At 42.4% G+C, this 24,425-nt stretch overlaps 1 protein-coding gene across 1 annotated transcript; it reads right to left on the bottom strand.

The window, feature by feature from the left end:
* mdfic (MyoD family inhibitor domain containing) lies at positions 1-23,575 on the bottom strand. Its single transcript, XM_061667614.1, has 5 exons — positions 23,386-23,575; positions 23,035-23,186; positions 19,024-19,098; positions 8,264-8,593; positions 1-3,095 (listed from the first exon to the last, which is right to left on the bottom strand). The coding sequence occupies exons 2-5, from the start codon at positions 23,129-23,131 to the stop codon at positions 2,845-2,847; spliced, it is 753 nt and encodes a 250-aa protein (XP_061523598.1). The 5' UTR covers positions 23,132-23,186; positions 23,386-23,575; the 3' UTR covers positions 1-2,844.
* Positions 23,576-24,425: the final 850 nt, after the last annotated feature.

The following is a 24,425-nucleotide window of genomic DNA, read 5'->3' as shown; positions in this document are numbered from 1 at the left end:
TTTTTAAAAACATTGTTTTGGCGTGCATGCATGCTACCGTATGTTTTAAGCTAGCGTATGTTTTACCATGCCTGCGCCCAATAATCCGGTGCGCCTTATGTATGTGTTAAATACAGAAATAGACCCCTTAACTGAGACTGCGCCTTTTAACACGCCGTGCCTTATGGTCGGGAAAAGACGGTACGTGATTCAAAGAACATTCATCATGAATGCCAGGCTTTCATATTTACTTTTCGCACGTGTGCTGAGATGCGTTGCGATGATTACCTTTAATGGCAAACGGGTAACGATGGCTATTATGCATTCACGGACAACTGCTGGGGATGGAAAAAATTATTTTGCTTGTATTTATATCAAAAAGAATGTTCCATTAGGAAATAATGCACATACAAAAAAAGCCTCACTGCCACCTCTTCTTGTCCCAATTAGTCTTGTTATGTGTAATTATAAGTAAAAAGCAACAGCTATTTGTTTTCACGGCCAAAAGCAGGAGAATCATTTCTTTATTGAAAATGAGAAGGAAAGAATGGCTGGAAAGTCATTTATTTCATATTGTAGAATGAGAAATTACTTTGGCATCAGACAGGTGATTATTTTTGTCACCCCTTGACAGCAAACGGAAACAAAGGAGCCCGTTCTAATTGTCGCATTACAACCAGGGCGGACGATCAGAGAAGGATTGATTGCAAGGAGTGAAAAGGTGGGCGACTTTGTGAAAAGGTCAACACACACCCACATGACCTGAAGCAATTTTTTTATCCCCCCCCCCCCTTTTTTTTTCACTGATTGTGGAATAAAGTGGAAGAACTGATTGCAGAACTTCTGTTAGTTTTTTATGATAAGAAATTCCAGCCGCCTGAATGAATCCAGACAGAAAATGAAAAAGGAGTCCATGTTAAATGAAGGGTCAACGGGGTGGTGTCGGCTGAAGGTCACTGAGGGTACTATTTCCTAAAGTATTGTTTAAATGAACAGAACTGGATGTTCCTTTCCAACAAGCGAGAGCAAAGCCAGTGATTTGTTGTCATTCCAACACCCATTAACCAACAATTCGCAAAATTTTCTAATTTACATTCTGAAATGGTGTACAACACCAAACACATGAGCAACTTACAGGAATAAAAAAATGCATTAACACAAAATTGCAAAGCTTGAAAATTGGAGTATTAAAATAAAGTATTTCTTTAGCTACTGGCTTATTTCTTATCAATACAAGATCTTCACATTGTTGTTTTCCCAACACTTCAAGTTGAGCAAAATGAACTAAATGATTGAAGAAAAAGTAAATTCAAGGGAATTTTGTAGAAAAGTTACATCTATACTTGAGTCTCTCCACATTGCAGTGATGACCTGCACACGATGGCACAATATCTTTGTTGACATTAGCAAGTGACAATTTGCTACCGGTTAGCAAGTGGTGCTAATGAGGGCCAGTAACGAGCAAGCGTCCCTGAAAGAGCATCAAAGCAAGCGCTCGAAAATTCACCACAAAGTATCTCTAGCCTCATTAGTTTACCAAAGCAATGCAACAGTTAACGATTGCCTTGTTGCGGGTCAAGACCGAGCAACGGCGCTGACATGGCAACTAGGGTTTCGGATTTTCTAATTCCTGATCAACGCCTTCCTAAAATTCCTGTGCAGCACGACAGTAGATTTGTGTGCATAAAACTGAGAGGTCATATTTTATTGTGTTTTCGTACGGAGGGAGCAATAGACGGAACATAAGAGGGTCAAGAAAAGTTGACTTTGATGAAAATAAGTTGAAATTCTACAGTAAAAAATGTTTTGGTAAAGAATTGTTTTTTCTTTCAAGAATTGAAGTAGCAATCTTATGAGAATAAAGTATTTTTCCAAGATATATTTGTATTGGAATATTAAAGTCAAAGTTTAAAGAGGTAAGAAAGTCATAGTTTAACAAGTACATGTATTAAAAAAAAAAAAAATACAAACTTTATTCTCATAGTGTTTGGACTTATTCTTTAAGAAAATAAACAGGACTATATTCTCAAAAAAGTATGCCTTTTGCTTTCATAATGTGACTTTTGATTTTACCTCTAATAAGCCCTTTTATCTTAAAAAAAAAATATTGATTCATGCAGGAATGTCAGAATTGTGCAGCTAACTCACAATCACCAAGCCTATCTGAGCTTTAATTGGCCCAATGCTGAGCTAGGGAGGACTAATTGGTTTAGTACGTTTTTATTGGCACGCCCATCCACAGATCACTGGTGTCAGGCCGAAACCCATGTCCAAATTTGGTCAATTACATATTTTTTCACAAATCGATACTATTGACCTATCTTAAGTGTTGAAAATAACTTGCTCTCTTTGACGACGCAAATTTAATGGCTCAACGAACGTATAGTTTATTTTTATTTTTTGGGTCGGTACCTGAGAAAGTGATGGTTTTGGAGATGTGGTTTCCACCAGACACCAGCGATGTGTAAGTATATATATTTTTGTTTTCTTTTAATGATACTACACAATTTAATGCTAATTATTTTGCAGACCCCTAAGCTATCGCTTGCTGAAACCGGGGGTCTGGGAACCAGTTTCAGAATCACTGAGCTAAAGAGTCTTAATTTAATGGAAATATATTCATATGACATACAGACTGTTTACATGAAAAATCGCCAAAATCTATAACAAGTTAATCTGGAGTTACTTCTACTTTTGTTGAAGGAACCCAGTGTCAGTAAGCATTTTCAAAAGTACACAATCAAACTACAAACCGTCAGGAGGTATCGCACATTAAAAATAAAAGTCCCCCCCCTCCCCCCTCAATTGCTGAACCAGTTATCCATGCAGGCTCCAGTTATCCAAAAAGGTGAGGCCAAAGCATCCCTACGAGGGGAAGCAGATGCCGCAGCACTCCATGCAGATTTCCAAACAGTCCGATGACTCGCAGCAGGCGTCCATGATGCCGCAGTCCATGTCGCAGGGGCAGTTGCAGTCGTCGCCCATGTCCTCAATGCAGCAGCAGCAGCAGCACGACTCGGACGCACAAGGGCCGCACGACGCCGGCGCCACCACCAGGTTGCAAAGCGTCAGGAACTCGCAGAACAGGCACGCCAGGATGCAGTGCACGCAGCAGTCTGGGTCCAGCCGATCGGGAGGACAATTTTGTGAAGTGAAATCTACATTTTTGAGAAGTAACATTCAAGCATGGCTACGGCTTAATTGGAACATTAGCATGCCAGTGAGTTTTTGCATGCAGAAAGACACCAACGAATTCCTCACCGTCTGTTTTGATTAACAGACTTAAATAATTGCAGCATCATCATGCACACTGCCAGCTTTATCACTCAAAAGATTATTAGTGACGTCTTAGGAGTCGGTCGTTCCCTGGCAAACAGACCGATTAGCGTTAGCCATGCCGTACACCTCCGATTAACATTTAACCTCTCTAGATCTTTTTGATGAGGGCACCTGCAAGTTTTGCTGAATTTACCATTACAAATGTGCTCATTAGCCAACCCAAATGTGTTTACAGATCCGGCCGAATTAGTCACACTGCATTAAAATGGCATGAAGGGCTTTGAATTATTAATGACAAAAATGTCACTTGGGCAACTTTGTAAAGCAGAGTGCGCTGCGTAAGAGCTTTTAAAATGTGGTTACAGCCAACAATAAAGCAGCAACAAGTGGTTAGTACTGCCTTTGTTAATGGGTCAGTCAAATACAAGACAACCACAGACGGGTAAATTATTTCTCAATGCCATTCACTATTCATTAAACACTAACACACAAATAAATCTAGCTAAATATACTTTCAAGTATCCTGGAGAATTATCACGCACAGAGTCACTAAGTCCTCTGTGAAGGTGTCTACACTGTACTTTTGAAGCAAAAATCCAGCACAGCACCACTGCTTTGGAGTGCTAAAAAGTCATGCGGATGTATGCGCCCAAAAAAGAGAGAGAAAAAAAATAATATATATATATATATATATATATATATATATAGTATTACAAACAGACCTTATTTGCATAACTTTCATCAGCCCATCTTGAGCTGTCGGAGAGAGCTGTTGCTGATTGGGTTAGAGGCGAAGGGGAAAGCAGGAGAGTATGGAGGACGGCATGGGAAGGGAAGCAGAGGACTGCTGGATGCTCATGTTTGATTAATCAAAGTCAATTTTTTTTCCCCCCTTTTATTTTTTTTATGCTCAGAGGGTGAGCAGAGCTGACCAGGAGCACAGGCTTGCTGTGATATAAGCAAGTTGCGTGAAGTGTGTACTGAACTTTTAATGCATCTTATTATGCTGATCTGAAGACATAAGACTTGCTCCTTTACAGTTACACACATGACCGTGCCGCAAGGTGCCGATGAGCGTGCCAAACTCCTGCCCGGGCGACAAGTACTTCAAAAAAGAACAAAAAAATAAAAATAAAACCTCAAAGCTCAGCCTAACATACTTTGAAGGACCCAGAGGGCAGAGCCATGAGCCACGCAAGTGTTCAGAATCTAAAGCACCAACTGTAAAAATGATAAATATAAAAAAAAAAAAACACTGTACACAATGATTAAGCGGCGGGCCGACCCTCTCAGCTATTCACTTGGATGTATAATTGAGGAGCAGCGATTACTGTGGATCCAGTGAGGAGGAGGAAGGCGGTCATACGCTGCACACAAGAGAACTGGACACCGACAACAGATACATTGAAATAAACTTGTAGACAGGCTGCACAGAATTCCCAAAAGGGGACAAAGAAGGCATCCGGCGCCTGAAAGGAAAAAGTTGGAGACATCTGAAAACCGAGCCGGATGACGCCTTAAGACAAAAACAAAATGTAAAACAGCAGTCACCAAAATAGAGCGAGTGAGAAGCAGTACCCCAACACAGTCAGCAAATGCAAGTTTGTGTCTGCAGGAGCATTTCCTGCAGACACGCTGCTTATATAGAGGAAAGGCGGACGTGACTGAGGACAGCATGCGGACGTTAAAGGGGGAAGGGTGCGCGTGACAGACGACACTAAAGGCACGCCCCCAGTAGGTATATAGCACCAGTATGTGCATTGTGCAAAACAACATCGGTTTGGCTAAGGACCCCCGAAAATGGCACCTATGAAGAGACACGCTGACAAAGGACAGTTTAAACTGCAAGTTATCAGTTACGCGGAGGAACATGGGAATCGAGCAGCCGCGAGAGAAGTCAAGGTCAACGAAATCCATGGTTCGCAAGTGGAGGAAGCAGGAAAACGAGCTTCGCCAAGTCAAGACGACGAAGCTGAGTTTCCGCGGAAACAAGGCGAGGTGGTCCGAGTTGGAAGACCAACTCGAGCAATGGATTAATGAGCAAAGAACAGAAGTTGAGAAGCGTCTCTACAGTCACCATTCGACTGAGGGCAATAACGCTTGCAGAAGAAATGAAAATTTAACATTTTCAAGGAGGTCCGTCTTGGTGCTTTCTCTTTATGAAACGGCGCCATCTATCCATCCGGGCAAGGACTACCGTGGCGCAGCAACCTCCGGCGGATTACAAGGAAAAGCTGGCCATTTTCCGCTCCTACTGCAGTCAAAAGATTGCCGACAAACCCATGCAGCCCAACCACATCAACATGGATGAGGTGCCGCTCACTTTCAACATCCCGGTGAACCACACTGTAAAGAAGGGGACCAGCACGGTACCGATACGCACAACGGGGCACGAGAAGTCAGCTTTTACTGTTGTGCTTGGTTGCCATGGTAATGGACAGAAACTGCCACCTATGGTGATTTTTAAGAGGAAGACGCTACCTAAAGAAAGTTTTGCAGCCGAGGTCATCATTAAGGCCAATCAAAAGGGCTGGATGGACGAGGAGAAAATGAGAGAGTGGCTGAGTGAGGTGTACGTAAAGAGACCGGATGTTTTTTTCTCACGAGTCACCGTCCCTGTTGATCTGTAACTCCATCCGCGCCCATCTCATAGCCACTGTGAAAAACCAAGTGCAGCAAATGAACTCTGAGCTTGCAATCATTCTGGGAGGCTTGACGAAGGAACTCTGTGTCAACAGGGTCCTCAAAGTGAAGTTGCGAGCGGCGTGGGAGCGACTGATGACAGATGGCAAACACAGCTTTACTAAGACTAGGAGGCAACCCCGGGCGAGTTGCGCCACCATATGTGAATGGATTGTGGATGTGGACCGTTGTCCGAGCTTTCGCGAAAGCCGGCATCATCGCTGAACAGCCCCCCGGCAACGAGACTGACTGAGACAATGACGAGCGGTAACCCGGCATGTTTGATGGAGAACTGGCCCAACTGTTGATTTCGGACACAGAAGATGAGGACTTCGATTGATTTGTGGATGAGGATTGATTAAAAAAATAACGTGAGTACATTGTTAAATACTTCAATAAAAGTACAACCGAACTCAGTTTTGCTCTTGCTGCCTTTTTAAAAACATACGTTAGCATGCATGCGCCCAATAATACGGTGTGCCTTGTGCCAGTGTTAAATACAGAAATAGACCCCGTAACTGAGACTGCGCCTTTTAATTTGGTGCGCCTTATGGTCATGAAAATACGGTATTACACTTAATACAGAGTAGAATGAACAGCTAAAGGGGAGAGAATGAGTAAATGGCAGGGAAAGTCACTGGATCCTGAGCTTTCACAACCAAGTAAGCACTCTGAGCTAAAGCAGCTTGAGAACCGTAGCTTATTACACGCAATTAAGCAAAACACCAGGTGGATGGCAGGCTGAACAAAAGGGGAAGAACCCCTTAGAACCTTAATGTCTTACATCGCAGATTGCCAAACAACACAGGGAATCCCTCGGAGCTTATGCTTTTTACTTGTTGTGTTCAGGGGGCCTTTTTAGGAGGCTAATTTCACAGGCAAACAGATTATGTTAATCCATGTAAACACAACAGTTTGTCTTTTCTGTTCTTTTTTTCCGCGGGGAAATAAACACTCGAGAGCTCGCATACTGATGCCAATAGCTCGCATTTGCAAAACAGTCAACACAAAAGCCATAATGAGACAGACTTGTTGAGCCGCTGTTTTTTTTTTTCCATTTCATTTCCACCTTCGTCGCCCTCTCTTGTTCACTCTTAACCAATTAAGACGAGCGCAACATCTCTGCAGATGCTTTACTGTGTGTGGTGCTCTATGTTGTTCGCCCGCTACGCCACGTGATGCATAATTCAAGTTCAGCAAATCATCAAATAAAGCTTAGACTGCCTACTTTTCTCCTTCATGTAAACACACATTTCAACCGGACTGTTATAAATCAATGTTCTTAGGATGGATGTCCGCGTTAATGCTTCAAGAAAGTATGTGACCAGCACGGGATGCTGACGAGGGCAGCGACGTCCGTCCTGTTAATGAGGGTGGTCCCGTTTGTCGCGATGCAGGGCGGGCGAAGAGAGAAGGCCCAGAGAGGTGTGAGGGGCCCGGCGACGGCTGGTCATGACTTTTAATGGGCACCCCGCGCTCTCGGCCCTTGTTAGGCGGTCACACCTACTCTGTATCTGCGCCGACGGGAACAGGAACGGTCATTACTGGACCCACCTCGGCCCCGCACCTGACAAAGTGACGGCCGCACCGCACGGCGAACCGGCGCAGTGGTGCGGAACGGAAAAGCACGTGCCTGACACGAGTGATAAACAGGAGCAGCCATGCACGCCGCAATCTCAAGATGAGTGAGGGTACAAATATATTATCAATACCATACTTTTAAATTCTTCATACTGTATTGTACATCCACTTACCAATATATTATTAACATTTTGTTTCTTTGACAAAGGGTCCACAAAGCATTTCAAAATCAATGTCAATAGTTTTCATTCAATTTTTAAAGGATAGTTATTAAAATGATGAGTTAACTGTTCTTTGTGCTTTCAATAATCTAAATGACAACTTCAGTGAAAATATTCAATAGAAAAACCAGTGCACTGATAAAAAATATAATGTTTTGAATGATTTAACTTTTGAAGTAAAACGGTATCGTGCTTGTTGAACATGCAATCACATTTGTAAAGTTGCAATAAGTAAAATTAAAAGAAATTGGACTAACTGCTGTGAATGTAATTTCGTTGGTATTTTGCTTATGTTACCAGTAATAATCTGTTCTGAATTAATTTAGCCTGGATTTATCTGTAGAATAAGACAGTGCGCATGTATTTTATATCAACTTGACAGTAAAGTCAAAACAAGCAAATTAATAAATTGACTTGATTTATGATTAGTAAAAAGCAGGATGCATTAAGTTCGGTTTAGCTGTTAGTGGTTAGCAAGTTTTAGTCCTGAATCAGTTTCTGCTTGGTGGACGATGACTCACCTTCTGGTAAAGGCAGTCTTGGCGACCCGGTAGAGCTTCCTTTGCTGCGTCGGCTGCTTTCGCTATTGACCGACAGGCTGGACCTCAACTTCCGCTGCATCCTCTGAGAAACCGGCGTGGACGGCTCCTTGGTGGTCAGCGGCTCCGCCGTCGCCGCTCTCGTGCCGCGGGCGGAGCTTCCCGTGGCGCCGGAGCCGATGGCGTTTGGGCATGAACATTTGCACGTTGTTCTCGCACTACTAGCACCAGGTTGGATGGCATTGAGGTCGACGGGTGTGCCGGGGTTGGTAAGCCGGACGCCATTTCGTCCTTTGTCAATCTGAGGTTGACCTGAAAGCAAACACAAAGACATTCATCACTCATAATCATTCAAATATGATCAACTTAGAGTAGCAGCAAGGAGAAACTTAAACTTGAAGAGCAAAAGCTGTGAAGGTGAGCCAAGGTAACCGCTGCAACGAGGAGGATGCTGTTCTCCATATTCCACTGTTTCGAAGCATTTATTTCAGGGCAGAATTGTCACATACAATTGCTTTCAATTATTCCTAATAGCACTTTGAATGTAATACCTCAGATCTTTTGAGAATGCAGAAATTGCCGAATAATATTCCGATAACCGATTAATCTGTCAATTAATTTAAAATATAAAATTAATAATACACTTTTTTGTCCCTTAACACTTCCAAAAATAAAAGTTATGAATTACAGGCAGATCATTTGACTTTTACAATACTTTGTCATTTAGTCTTTGTTTTTACCTTGAAAAAGAGAGAAAAATCGGCAACTATCAGATTTTTGGGACAATTTTTGCTGTTTTTTTTTTAATGTTTGTTTGAATGTCTTCTGCTTCAAAGTGTTAATGTGTCAGCAGATTTTTGCAGACTTGTCAAGGGCCAGTATCGGCCAGTTAATCAGTCGGGGCCCAACATAAGGTTTTTTGTTTTTTTTTAGACCGGGCCATCACGAGCCACAAGATGTTTTTGTCTTGTGTTGAGAGCCAAAATGTGAGTTGCAAGCCAAGGTTCAGATCCTTCACCACTCAAGTGAAATGAAAAAATAATAATAAATGGAAGAATTATGGTACTGTAATGCCCACAAATGAGCAAGGAGAGACACAATCACAAATGCCCTTTACGGAATGGGACAAACTGTCAAACACACAAATGCAAAATGAGAACACTCGCAGGCAGTTGCTGTAAGCCGCCAACTCACTCATATGCAGACTAAGCAGCTCCAACCCCTGATGTCCCTCACTAGGCCACACCCCTAAAAGGCACACAACACACAAATACTACAGTACGTACAGTAATTACACAGTTTAGAAAAAGTGTTTCTGTACATTCTCCTACGTTTTATACAATCATTAAAAACTGTTAAATAAAAAAACTTTTTTGCCAAACAATTTCAAACAAAAGAACTTTAACTCCGTCGGCGGTAAATGCTTGACAATAGCATAACTCTATTTCAACAAGAGTGAGAACTTTGTCAGCACTCTGCCGTCAAGCTTCATGAAAAACTTTATCCGCCCCGTCGGTTCTCAGCAAATCTTCCGAGTACACCGCATTGCGATATTGATCACATGGGCAAACATTTCCACGGCAGGATGACAGGAGAGGCGGAAAGATGTAGGGACCTCACATGTGACAGGATCACAAAAGCCGCCGCTGTAGGCAGACGGGAGCAGCACCCAGGTGAGTTATGCGAGGGAACGTGAGATTGATATGAGTGAAAATAAAAGAGCTTATGATAGAGTGCTTATACAAAACAGCTGCTGTCTGCAACAGTAATGATCTCCTTTACGCGAACGCTCAGGTGGCCTCAGCAAGTCTGCAAGTCAGAACACGGCGACCTGTCTGATAAGAAAGGCGGCGAAGGATGAGAGCGAGCGAAGGATGTGGCATCTCGCCGAGAGGAGTACCTGCACATTCAGCTCTACTGGGAGTTCCTCCTGCGTTACCAACTCCCGTACACATCAGAGCCCGCCAGTGCAGTTAACTTCGAATTTTGGTGAAGTATTCACTCCCGTTTGCCATTCTATACTTTCTTTACCTCCAGTCTTTCTCAACTGTCCTAATTGAGCTGCTTTATAGCGCATCCCTGACAGGTTAGTGCTGTTTCACAAAAGAAAAAGACAAATCTGTAGAGTTTAATATGATTCCAGGCCTTTATTTCCATCCCTGTGTCAGCTCACAACAATTACAGTTAAACAGGAGTGAGTGTGGGAATCGGGCCATGGCGCTTTTTAACAGGACATTACCCCAGGAGAGGCCGGATGTGAACGTGGACTTAAAACAAAGCAATTAAGTGCGTTCCTTGAGCTGCTTCAAATCAACAAATCGGGGCGATGAGGATTCCTCGCAGTCAGACTTAGACAACTGGCGGGAGAGCTTTGTATGCAGTGATTTACGACCGACTTGATGGATTTTTTTCTGTCTTTTCCGCAGCACAAAGATCGTCCATGACAATGTGGCGGCGGTGTATTAATGAGAGGATGGTGAGGGGGCAACAGCTGTTGTGGTTTCACACTTTGGCGGAGCAAATGCAGCTTCGTCTTTGACAACGCATTCTTTTCCCATCGCTCATACGCTCAGCAACCCTCCACCATATACACGCGCACACACACACTCTCTCAGAAATTCCCCTACCGTGTGGGTTTGTTTGGGGGCGACCGCAACAGCTTAACTAGATAGGAAATAGTTCAACTCCACAAGGATGCATACACGGCAAACTCAAAGTATCCTGCGACTTCATTCAAGCACCGACTTCTAGTAACATGTAATAACGTAGTCGCTTTTCCCGTTGAGGTTGACCACACGGGCTGCCACGCTCATAAACGCCAGAGTGGCAGGTATAATTATCTCCCTAGCGCAGGAAGTCAAACTTTTCAATTTACCAAAGTAGAACTAGTTGGTGGACGCCAATGTAAAAAAAAAAAAAAAAAAAAAAAAAAGATCTTCGCGAAGAACCGCAAAGCCATAAAAATTAGTTCAACTCAATTTGGGGAACCTGCCGCAACGTCTCCTCGCAACTTTTTTTTTTCTATTTTCATCCCAATGAAGATGAATGGGCACGATGCATAATATAATATCCATAACCATTGATCACACTAATGATGATACTGTCAGAGATGGCAATGACAGACGTGTACAGTCGCCACTCGACAAATGAAAAAATAATGAGACGAAAAAATTATAATGTGTGGGAAGTCGTGTTAAAGTTGCGCTACGCTAAGTTAGTTGGGTGAATTTTTTTGTGTATAATCAGTGAGAAGTGAAATTGGAAATTTGGGGATAATAACTGTAGCATTATTGGAATGTCATATGATCGCAGACCGTCACCAAGGCTACAAAATTACTGATGGACTATTAGATGAATGGATTGTTTCCTAGTTATATTTAATTAATTTTAATACTATTGAGCCTGTGTTGCTGCATTTCTTACCATTGGCAGTAAAAAAAAATAAAAATAAACAAACCCAAATTTGTCTATTCTTAAGAGAAACATGGAGTCATTGGTGCAAAACAGCAGAAAGCTGAATGTTCAGGATTTCACAAGAATTGTCTTGTTCCTACAACATTGCAGCAATAACTGAATGTACCAAAACCTGACAGGATGCATTAAAACCACATGTATCCTGCAAGCACACTCGAACACGCACATTCACAGCGCACCAAATTGGACTTGTAACCGCCCTATTTCTAGCACATCAACAACTGTTGAGACTGTACATTTGTAGTTGAATAAAACATGGTATTCCCCTGCACACGCTGTCACACACATCACAGGGGAAACTGCGGGGTGAGTACTTCTTGACTGTCTAAGCAGCATCCCAATTTGGTCGCCGCTACCAGTGGCTGACAGGCCGGGATATCTGGGGAGCATTTTTAAAAGGCCAGTGTTTGATGGATTCATGAACAACACACAAATATAATTGCCATTTGTCACAGAGTCTTCAGCAGCGCCGCCACACAGGCATCGAGCGCCGGAACGGGGCGCACGTGGAGCGCTCTATGTAAAAGCAAGCGTATAAACGCCCCAGTTTTTTCACACAAAAAAAAAATAAAAACATAGGTCCTACAGGAGAAAGTGAAAATTGCACCCAAAAGACAAGAGGAGACGTGTATATCTAGTATACACACACGTATGTCACAAACCGTGCACTAGCAAGGGGGAATATGCACGCATATGGCCAGGAACACAACTGTATAAACACCAATTTCGGAAAAGGCAAGAACATGAAAGTCTAAAAAAAGGTCACACGGGCCAATGTGAAGGTTGTCATTTGCGCAGCCCTATGGCGAGTGGCCTGGAGCCCAATTACAAGCGCAGAGCATTTATTAATATTAATGCCCTGCAAGGAGCAGGTGATGAAAGGTGTATGCCCAGACTTATTAGCGCGCCCATCATGGAGCATACAGTTATTCAAATGTCACATCATGTCAACCAAATAAACAATCCAATGCGGACCTCGTATTCATCTGCTAATAGCCTTTATAACACAACGCAAAGACTTTGCAGCTGAATGGAAAAAGCGGCGTCATTTCAAGCCACGTTCCGAAAGGAACAAACGCCAAGTAGCTCGGAAACGCTAATTCACTGCACCAGTGTTTTGTTTATCTTTTGTGCGGCGGCATCAGGAAAGCGTGCATATTTTCCGCTCGGCTGCACATGTACCTGCATGATTGAAATGCTAATTTGTAAAATGTGCAATGACCTAGCCAGAGTCCTCCCTACCACCATCACCGCCAAAACAGCCCGAGGTATCATCTCTCCTCCTAACAAATAGCAGTGTGTGGAACAGCCCCTACCTTTCAATCCAAAGGGATATATTTTCTCATTAGAAATTATATATCTTCCCTGTCCATATTTATAGACACAAAACCAGGGGAATTATACGACAGAGAGAGCGAAGGGGGAACGAGCGACGAAATATAGTACAATGAATGTTATTACAAAAGGGCTCTGATTCAAATGTTCCTTGGGCGTATCAAAGCCATGTTTACCATTTGACCTTCCGAACTTGAAGACAAGGACTTTCTTTGAAATGTGCAAAAGATGCGCTGGCTGGCAAACAAGCCGTTCAAAAGCGCCTTCACAATAAATGCATCTTAGCATGCGAGGACGTTGACATGATACGAAGCTGGCAGCATAACTATGTTGACGTTATCGTGTCAACGCAAAATCCCGAAATGGCCTAATCTAGAAGTTCCTAATCAACTATTCAGTCGATTAGGAGATGGACTTTCTTTTTACATTAAGTCAATATTTTAAAACTGGGTACTAATACAACACTGTTGAGGAGCCAGATGGTTTCTACTAGAATCGTCCACTACTGAAAACTGTGGCAGCCAAAATCTATAAATCTTTACTCTTGTCAGAAGTGGAATTTGATCTGACGTGCTAACAGAAATGTGACCTGTTCCAGCAGATCGGGAGAGGGGGAGGGGTTTAGTTTGGCCCCGACAGTTAACAAACACTGTTCTGAATTTGTCCAAGATGAAATAATGATGATCGTGGCAATGGGAGCGCCAAGATGATGATGAGAATGGCTGAATTACCTGCTTGGATATTGGATACTCATCAGCGACAGTGACACTCTGGGCATGTGTAGCCTCGATTAGCTGTCAAGACCCGTCACACCGTGCAGCATCTCATTTAATCGCGGAAATGTAGTATTATTTTGCTGTTCTTTTTTTGGCTGACTGAGTTCTATTCGCAACACGACAGGGAGCGCGTTGGGTATATTTGCCTCTGATTGAAATTTAAGTAAAATATACACCTATCCCCTGGACCTTAGTCTGCTGAGCTACATTTTACTGTTGCAAAGGCAGCTTGAGTGATCAGAGCTTCAATTGACGGTGCATGTAGGCCTCTATGCAGCGCACAATACTGGTTGTGTGTTCCCAAGCTCAAACGCCAGACTTCGATCTTTGACATCAAAACTCCCTTTTAAGGGAATCCAGTTGAGGAGGCGCCATTGGCACTCGACGGAGCCCCGGCTCCTCCCATCACCTGATGTTTCAACACCGTTATGTGGAATTTGGCAGTCTGCTAATCCAAGCACTCGTCCTGTAGCAGAAACGCTTGCCTCACTTGTGATGTATTTGCACAAGTATATGTCACTCTTTGATGTAATTTCCTGTTTCCCGCCGTTTAAAGTGAGTGTGCACACTTACAAATGGTGACCACTGAATGTTTCGAAAAGCTGCATGAATCGAGGCTCACGTTGCGATAAATGCTCGAGAAGACGTGACTCAGAGCACAACTGTGGGAGCTGCCAGGCTCTTAAAAACACACGGCACCCTCCTCAACTACAAAGAAAATCTGAGCAGCAAGAGCAAAGGAGTGACCGAGAGCAGGAGGAGAAGTTGCTGAGGGAGAGCATTCAGGGCGTCAGAGTTGGTGCAATGACTCAGATATTCCCCCGGCTTCGATATCCCCGCACCGAAGCACATGTTCCACAGGAAGTCCACCGGTTTGCGCGGTAGAAGTTTGTACCACAACAGGGATGGCACTACACAGCAGTGCATCTACTGTATGTGGCCCACTAACCGATTCAAGCTCCCTAAGAGGCCAAACATATCTGAGGTTTGACTGCGGGTCACAGAGAGGATTGGCAGTCTATCAAAACAGCCCCACGCCGAGTTCCTTTATTTGCTCAGTAGCAATCTCAGCATTAACCCTCCGCTAATGAGACAGCTGTGGGTCAGCGCCTCACATCTCGGGGATGCCAATCAAAGCCCTAAGCTGAGAGAATCAGCCTTCGGGACGGAGGTGCTCGTCCGCCTCTGAGTGGCTTCTTAAACGCAGAGAAACCCGTATCGATTTTAGCTCCAGTTTGAACGAGAGAAAGGGAGGAGGGGGCTGGGTGGAGTGCTTTTGCCTGAGACTTGAGTCTGGGCGGCAGCCATCTTCCTTGGTCCCTCGTCACCCTCTGCTGCTCAGGAGGGGCCTGACAGAATGAATGAATTGAACCTACAAACACGAGGGGGCCAGGGAGCTGCAAGCTCAGGGGCTAGCGGGGGCAACACCAGCACAGATCTTAGTAATAGAAAAGGGTTTTAACCTTAATGTTGGAGCCAAAACCCTGTTAGAGGCCAAGTAATCCCCCCTGTGCCGCTCTCATTTAAAATGGTTGGAGTCCACCCACCCACACAACCACCCCACCCACCCACACCACCCTTCCCTCACTGTGAGCAGCTCTGGAAAAGATGCCATCTTGTGTGGCACAGTTGTTTAACATGAGCCTGCCGTAAACAGCTGAGGTAAATAAAACTATTTATTTTAGTGCTTCACCTAAACTTGTTTAGTTTTACAAGTCCGGTGCAAGGAGCCATAAACAAAAAGGTGGGGAGAGGTCGCTGGCTATCAAAAGTAAAGCGCGCACACACGCCAGAAAATGGCAGGTCACTCTGCAACAAACATGGCAAACATAAGCATTCATATTATTGTCATGTAACAATTACACTACAAAACATTTTGAATATATTGTAATTTCACCCTTGAGTACTTTGTTCACCACAACAAAGTACCCGAGCACCAAAGTGTTTCACAAATCAAATTTAGGTAGAAAGGGTCAATTATTGTTAAAATAACTGGAAAAATAACTCTTGCACCCTCTTAATCCACAATCAAAATCCATATACTTTAGTGACAATCGAGGTATGCATAACTTATCATGTGGCTCGAGTATGTTGAATATTTAACAAAAAAAAAAAAAAACATTTTGAAATGAATGGGCTCAGGCACTTTGGGTAAAATATGCTAATTAACACACTTGAAATTTCCCATATGAAATCTATCTGCGGCAAGACAATGAGAAAATAATTACAACAGAGGTAGAATTACAATGGCCATTTTAATCAACCCCTGCACTAGCATTTCACCCTATTTATACCATTTTGGATTCCATGACCCACCGCTAAGTAATCACTTGAAAATAACGGTGGAGTTCATAATGGCTCTGTACTTTAGACATTGTTTCTGCGCAGACACGGCTCAGAGGACTACAAAGAAGATATGGATCTTGCATAACAACAATCACGCAGTTCCTATAGCTGAAAAGAAAAACTAACAGGAGGTTAAAAAGTCAAAATACTTTGGCAACTTTGGGGCAGCTTAAGAATGTTGATTGAGTTTCACGCAACCACGGTTCCTTTGATTCTACTCCTTTTTTAGTAGTTTTGTATGTAAATGACAACCCCAGAGTGAATCTTCCATTAGGAAATCGTTTTTACTACAGTTATTAGGTCACAAATTCACTTCCAAAGAGGTCAATCAAGCACACACCTTGAAGGTGTGCTTCTAAAGCCCAATCAGAGAGTCACACAAAAAGCGATCTCTCTCTAAAACAGTCATCTTATTTGACAGGCCTTTGGCGCGACAGATAAAAGAAGCAAGTAAGGTCATCTTTATCGGGCATTAAAAAGTATTTGACAATCCGGTGAATAATGTGACAATTAAACTCCTCCAACCAGTTGCAATTTATTCAGGGGCAAAGCCAAGGGAGTAAGGGTCCTGTGTGCAGGAGATATGGGCTGCTGGAAAACTCAGAAACGTCTCTTGAGGACTGTATGTCACCAACTCCAAACCCCTCCAGGATGGAGAAGCCACTGAGGAAGCGTTCACTGGTGACAGCTTCACTGGAGAATTGTACTTGACAATCCCTATGACAGCTGCACTGTGTCACTTTCCAAGTGTGTCAGTTTTGGTAAAACCTTCAGAAATGATCAAGTCAGCTATTCCGCTTCAAACAAATGAATTGGAATACTTTACCAGACCTTCTGTAGGAGGTGAGTGATTAGATATCCTTGTGGTTAGACGTACAGTACAATATTAATCCCATAGGTTTTAAATTTCTTTCAGACAAGACCAATGGTAAGAATTTGAAGTCAATAGTTCTAACATTGAATAGCAATTGCAAAAGTTTGAAAAAAATTTGAAAACCTGCACCTGGCAGACCTTTGACATCAGTTGTCACTACCAACTTGGATCTTTAGATTTAGGGGCTTCCCCGACCCCCACCCCCCCGTTTTGTGGATCATTTTTATCAATGAATTTGGATGTCTGACCAATCAAAATTTGATAAAGTGTTTTAAAATTCCTTGGTAGAGCGCTAAGAAAGAACCTCTTTTGGGTTCACTGCCACCAGTCTGTCTATTATCATTCAAAATCTGCAGGCTTTGCGAGGATAAAGACATTGCGACAAATATTGTACATGCTTTCCTCTCAGAAGGGCATGTTTATCTTTCTGTTGTACGGAAAGCCCACTTATATGCTGAAAAACGATATGTGCCGTCAGTGCAACAATATCGTTAGTTGACTTCCTCGTGTTGTGAGAAGGCACCGCCGATGTAGCGTACACAAGCCCTAAATCAGACGGCGAGGGAGCGCTCAGGGGCAGGATGCAGCCAAGCAGATGATCTCTTATTGATTTCCTGTTCCTGCAGCCGATGGGGGCTCTCAATTAGCACATGGAGAAAGGATCTGATTGGCCCAACTCCACACGGGAAAACCTCAGACAAAAATGAAATGTCCAACCTTTGATTTTCAAACTAAAATATAGTTTGAGTTGTTGAGTCACACTTCTCTCTTGTACGCCTAACAGACTCATTGATTATGTGTGCAATGTTGCAAGATCAATTACAACGCAAAACTGTTGTCACATGGGCTTATTTTCCGATAAAAGAGAAGTGCACCTCCCTTCAGGAGCACAACGCTCACACCTGTCAAGCTTTGAAGACCTCTTGACAGAAGAGATTTTATTGTTTCTCTTTTTTTGCAACCAAACCGTTCCCTCGCCACTGTGGTAAACAAGCCCCTGGCAAGTCATTAAATCTAATCCCGAAAAAAAGAGACCTGGAAAAGTTAACAAGATCGAAACAAAAGAACTGTTATGTCAAATTCAAACACGGTTCTTATTATAGCTCACACACCGTCATGGAAGCAATCAGCTGCTATTAGCCTGCCCTGACACATTTTTCCTTCTCCTTTGTAAACATGCTCTTTTGGGGAAAAATGTCCGCAAAAATGACACTGATTCTCACTTGAAGTGTCGTCAAGTCAGAATAACAAACGACTACTAAATTTCATCGAGGCAAGCACATTTTTCAAAATGGAATATACCAAGCTGCATCTGGCTGGATTGACACCAATGGTCTAAATACTCTATTCCAATTTTGTACCGATATAGCCTGACGGTGCCAAATGGGAGCAAAATAATTGCAATGGTGTCTTACCAGTTGTTTGCTGTGGACTACAACGATGATGCAATAAACCCCAAGCAGGATTTCCTCCTCGATAGGAAGCAGAAGGACAATAGATATGCTAGGCCAAGGTAAGATGGAATGAGACAGCAAACATGTGGGCCACTGTCTTGCCAAAAGGGGGGAAAAAAGGGGGTTGGGGGGGCCACAAGTTGCCATCTTGGTTTTATTGCCACTGGAAACACTGAAGCGAGTATTTCAGTTGGCCAGTAAATTAGAGGCCTCATGCGTACGCAGAGTCAAACTGTCAAAACATCTATTCTTGACAGCTTATTTTGCTGTTCGGTAAGATATTACTCAATCACCACTGTGCCGTGCTCGTGACAGGCAAGAAATTGTGGGCTTATGACACAGCACAGAAAATAAAGTTTTTGGGTTTCGCCTGCGCATTGCAACGAAATGCTAACTATTGTGGCATTTTGATTTTTTTTCACAGGTTACATTTACCAATAAAATATTTCCCAACATGGCATACTCCTGCTGGTTCGAACATACTTTTTATTGGCTCGCAGTGGTCCTCCTGGGTCACATGACTGGAAGATGGTCCTGACGCTTCAGAGTCACAGGCATCTACAGTCAAAAACATTTAGTGTTAGCTCAGGAGAGAAAAACAAATTAGTGTCTTTTACAAAAAAAAAAAAAAACACCAGAATCCAGACTGTTTGTTTTGTTCAGCTGTCCCAAGGGGTTATACTCCAAAACAGATGTAAAAGTTTTCAGCAAGGTCAGACGACACCATAGGACAGGTAGTGGGAAGAGCCAGAGTGAAAAAAAAAAATATATATATATATTTTTTTTTTCCCCAGATAAATATTCTTTAAGCATATGGTTGCACAACCAAATTCAGGTGAAGGCCTTTCCAGAGTTCTGGATCTCATTTGCAGTGTTTGGGCTCCCGGCTGGGCTCTCCCTGCCGTGAAAGCAGCATTCACGTTAAAGTGGAAAAAAGTATGCAAGCGTCAACGGCTTCACACGTCCACTCCTTTAACCACTCATCTTGGGAGGAGGGGAGACAAAAACAATCCAATTTACTGGCTTGGGTTGGTGCCAGTTTTGAGCCATGTTTGCCATTCTTGTTGCAACGATGCTCACAAGCGTGTTTGGCAAAGCTGAAGAGTGATATTCGGGTGATGGATCGAGACTGGAGGGCAGGGGGGGTGGGGGGGGTAGCAGTCCTGGATAGATGCAGCACAGTTGGGAGATGATGTATAGCAGTGACGTTGGCATTAGCAGCGCAACTGCGTGATGCATCGCAGTATTTAGTGATCACGGTTAGAAACGAATTGGCCTACTCCTGCTACATCCCCGCTCCCCTGGGAGGGAAAATCCAGTCTTAAGCGCAAGCGCCTTTGAGGGGGCCGACGAAAATCCATTCGCAATCCAGCAGCCTGACTGATTGCTTACTTTGTCCTACTTTGCTATTTTTTGACAGTGCCATAATGATGCTTGGTATAAATAGGATGGTTAACGCTTCATTGCTTGTTTGAAGAAAAATGGGGGGGGGGAAAAAAAAAAAAAAAAAAAAAAAAAAAAAGAGGTTGTGGAGAGGGGCGGCTGGATTATTTTACATGTGATAATCTAACTAGAAAGTTAATTAAAAACTATAATTGGTCTCTGGGTTTCTGTTCATAGACACCAGGGCGTTTCTTTGGACTTTACGAGAAGGGGACACCAAAAAGAAAGAAAAAAAAAAAAAAAAAAAAAAAAAAAAAAAATGACCATGGCGCATCTTAACAACACAAGACAAGGGAAAGTGGTGAACCATTTACATCATTCCGAGGAGTTTCTACTATTTTAGCTGTAAATGAGGGACAAAAAAAAATTGTGTTGATGAAAACTGATCGATATATTTGTGAAAGCAACCTTTCACAAATAGAGGTGAGTAGTCAAATATTGTACTCAAGTAAGAGTATTGTTACTTTTGAATAATATGCCTCAAGTCAAAGGTAGCCCTCCAAATACTTACTTGACTAAGAAAGTACTCAGTGATGAAACTATAAGTACTGAGTAACTAGTGGGTAACATTTATTTATTTTTTTTAAATCACCCTATGAACGTAAAATAACATTTAAAAAATAACTACAAATGTGAATGTCCAAATTCAGATAATGCTGAACAATATCACTTAATCTAAAACAAAATTTTATAAAATAAAATCTTTGTAAAATAAATAAAGGCAAATTCAGCTACAAGTAATTGTCTTATATTATATTGTTTATACTTGTAATACAGCACAATAGAGTGTAGGCTCACCAGGCAGATTACAAAAACAGGAACAAGGCTGGAGTGGATATAAAAAGTCTGCACACCCCTGTTCAAATGCCAGGTTTTTGCATCGTAAAGATAAATAAATCATTTTCAAACTTTTTCCATTAATGTGACCTACAATTTGTACAACTCAACTAATGTATTTTTAAGAGGGGCGGTGAAAATAAACAACTGAAATAAACTTGAATGTGATTGACTTGGACTTTATGTTTAACTTGCTGCCTTCTTGGCCAGGTCACCATTGTTTTTTTACTGGTCTTTTACCTGGTAAATAGTTTAGTTTTTTGTTTTTTTTAAATCTGGTTGCTCAAGGATGTACTCCCTCTCATACAAGTAACTGGTATGTGGCTGTCTGTGTTCAGAAGTAACAAATCATATTCAAACTCATGTTCAATGGGAGTCCACACACACCAGCCACCATTTCAATTTTTAAGTGGAAAAAAAAAAAGCATGCATCGGGCCTTACAGAACATTATTTGCTTTATCCACTAAAATGACTGAATGAAGAAGCCGTTTCCTGACCAGACGTATTGATCGTGTAAGTGAGTGAGAGAGAACCTCCACCAAGAGATGCATGTTTAACAGGTACTTGTGACCATAAAATAGTGCTAATGTTGCCATACTTACCGCAATGGGTTTTTCTCAAGTTAGAAGTGGGCCGAAACATCTAAGTTCGGGCAGTGACAAAACTACGCTGCGTGTTAAAGCTGTCGTTTTTCGTAGTCTGTAATGTAAGCACGAGTTGCGCGCGGCTGTCGCGACTCACTTTGATTGGCCCGCGAATCCCAATAGAAGAATCTGTGTGAGGACATGTGACTCTCGTGTTGTTTGATTGGTGAACTTGAATCAAACATCACTGTGGATCAGTGGGCAACTTGGAAGTTGAAAACGAAAGTCTAAAATTAGATTGCGCACGAAATTATTCATAAATGAAAATAGTGAGCGTCATGTAGATTATTGTAACGGAGTCAAAGTACCGTTTCTTTTTAAGATTAAAAACTAGATTAAAGTAAAAAGTATGTTTCATTAAAACTACTCTGACAACTATAATTGATCCAAAATGTTACTTGAGTAAATGTAACAGTTCTCACATTCGATATCATTAGTTGTAATAATAATGCTAATGCTAATTAAGCATCTGGGTTCTGTTTATGGGTGTGTAATTTCTATTTCTACATCCATGTGTGACTCATTAAGAGTCGGTAAAATGTACTAGTGTAATGGAGGACTGTGATGGCCAAAGAACCACTATTATTGTGAACACAAAGCACAAAGGTGAAGGTTCTAGAAGTGCGTGGACTTCAAGTTGACTTCACGGCTGTTTCCTGTCACGCCGGACCGGACAGGCGACATGAATTCTTGATGAATGATGTCAATGTCACACCTCAGCTTCAAGGCACTAAGAACATGCACCCAAACCACATCAAGTGTGCTTCTACGTATTTGGGCTTCATTCATTTATTTATTTGTTTCCCGCCTGATTAGTGCTGCCACAATAATAAACATTTTTCAGTTAATACCTCAGTGAGGGGTCATTAAAAACTGGGCATATTATTGCACAGCGATTCCCAACGACTGTGCCGCGGTTTGTGTTAAAATTATTTATTTACTACCACAATTTTTTTTATTTGTGTTCATCTATATGCCAGCGATGTACACTAACATGCAGAGCAATTAAAGGCTCTTCCACTACATGCAGAAGACACAATTAACCTGTTGCCATTCGGACAACCGGAGCTGGCCTGAGGCATATGCGAGCAAAGTGACTGATGATCTTCTTTTTTTCTCTCCACGCTTACATATTAAAGAAATGAAACGGGTGACACAAATATTCAAATCTTATCTCCTATATAGAAGTGTAACACTTGCGTTGGTAGTATTCCATTAGAGGTAAAGCAGGGGTGAATACTAGCTCTGTGTTCAAATAAATGCTCCCATATATCACAGCGAGTAAGTAAAATTGTGAGTACATTGAGACAAATTAACCATTATTTAGGTATACATCATTTTTAACGATTTTATACGTGATCTTAGCATACAAATAGTGCAGGTCCCTGTGGAACTGGGATGCATTAGAAGAAGAAAACTGCAGAACTATAGACTTATAAACACGCAAAACTGCATTCACATGATGGTGATCATGATGACACATGACAGTTGTCCCTTTTAATAACATATAAGTCAATGACACATCAGTATTGTCACGAATGTGCCTTTTTGACAATCTATCATCCTTACCGTGAGCGAGGGGCAGCAAAGGGGAGCTCGTCCCCGGCTGGGGGCTCCTGTCTGGCCCCGCTGGCCAGAGGGGAGGCTCGCTGGTCTCCGTGGACATGTGGAGCCGCTGTGTTGTTGTTCTTTAGCGGTGGGAGGAAAGCCACTTCATCTGGCTTGGGGACACAAAGCAACGCGGTGACTTGGTTGGTTAGTTAGTTAGTAGTAGTAGTAGTAGTAGTGGTGGTGGTGGTGGTAAGTTGTGGGAACATGTCCCATTTTCGCCTCTTCCCCCCCCCCCCCCCCCCCCCCCCCCCCTTCTGACAAACTTGTTAAAAGCAGCGAGCAAACATTGTTTAGGAAGACGCCGCTTACCTTTCACAACATGTCACCTCCTTCGCTTGGAATCTGACGCGGCAAGGAGGCGAAAAATAACGACGACCAATAACCGCAAACTTTTCCAGACAAGTCGTTGCGGCTGCAGTGTCCAAAAAAAGTTTGACTTCGCGCAGATGTGTTTGACGTCTCAAACTTTCTTTTCTTTTTTCTTTTTTTCTCCCCCTTGAGAGGAGAGCCGAGAAGTTTTCATCATATCCGGATTCTTTCAAAGCTTCTTTCCTGCCTGTTGCCCCCACGCAATATGTCACATTTCCTAAAAAACGCAAACGCCTATCAAATAAGTAAGTAAATATAAAATAAACACGAGTAAAAGAATTAAAAAAAAAAAAAAAAAACAACACCACCAACAACCGAAAACGTTCATCACAAAGCCTGTCATCAGGTGTGCTTTCAAGACGTACAGAAACAATCACGACTGATGAACTTCTGGTGTGTCATAACAGATAACCGTTCACCAGATATGTGCTTTTTTTTTTTTTTTTTGCATTTATTTATTTTTTCTTCAACATCCCGTTTACACTTTGATTATGGTTGGCTCTTTTATGATAGGCAGATGATCATATTCATATATGACAGCATTTAATAAAAAAAAAAAAAAATACACTGATAATAAATAGTTTTTCAGTGCTTAATTAACTACTGGCCTGGCACACACACTGCATGCTTACAGTGTCTGAGCGTCGCAATTGCCAGTTACTTACTTATAAATACTTGAACCATTTCTATCACGACTGTGTGCAATTAGCTATGCTTATACTCCTCAAATGCATCGTCCCTGGATGCCACGATCTACAGACAGCTCGGTGTTGTAATTTAAATGCCCAAGTGTTATTCAGACTACCGTAACATGTTGGGACGCAGAGCATTGTGGGTATGGAAATAGCAGGAAGTATATCCTCAAATATCTGTCAGGTCGTGTGAGCCAAAAGTGCAAAGTAAATGTAAATCGTCGAGAGTTTATGGACGGGTGCGGTCCGAGAAGCAAGACGGCGGACCTGACTTGGGAGTATATCAGG

This window comes from Phycodurus eques, chromosome 22 (genome assembly GCF_024500275.1).
Source record: "Phycodurus eques isolate BA_2022a chromosome 22, UOR_Pequ_1.1, whole genome shotgun sequence".
NCBI lineage: Eukaryota > Metazoa > Chordata > Actinopteri > Syngnathiformes > Syngnathidae > Phycodurus > Phycodurus eques.
This window is presented reverse-complemented; position numbering and strand designations above follow the sequence as displayed.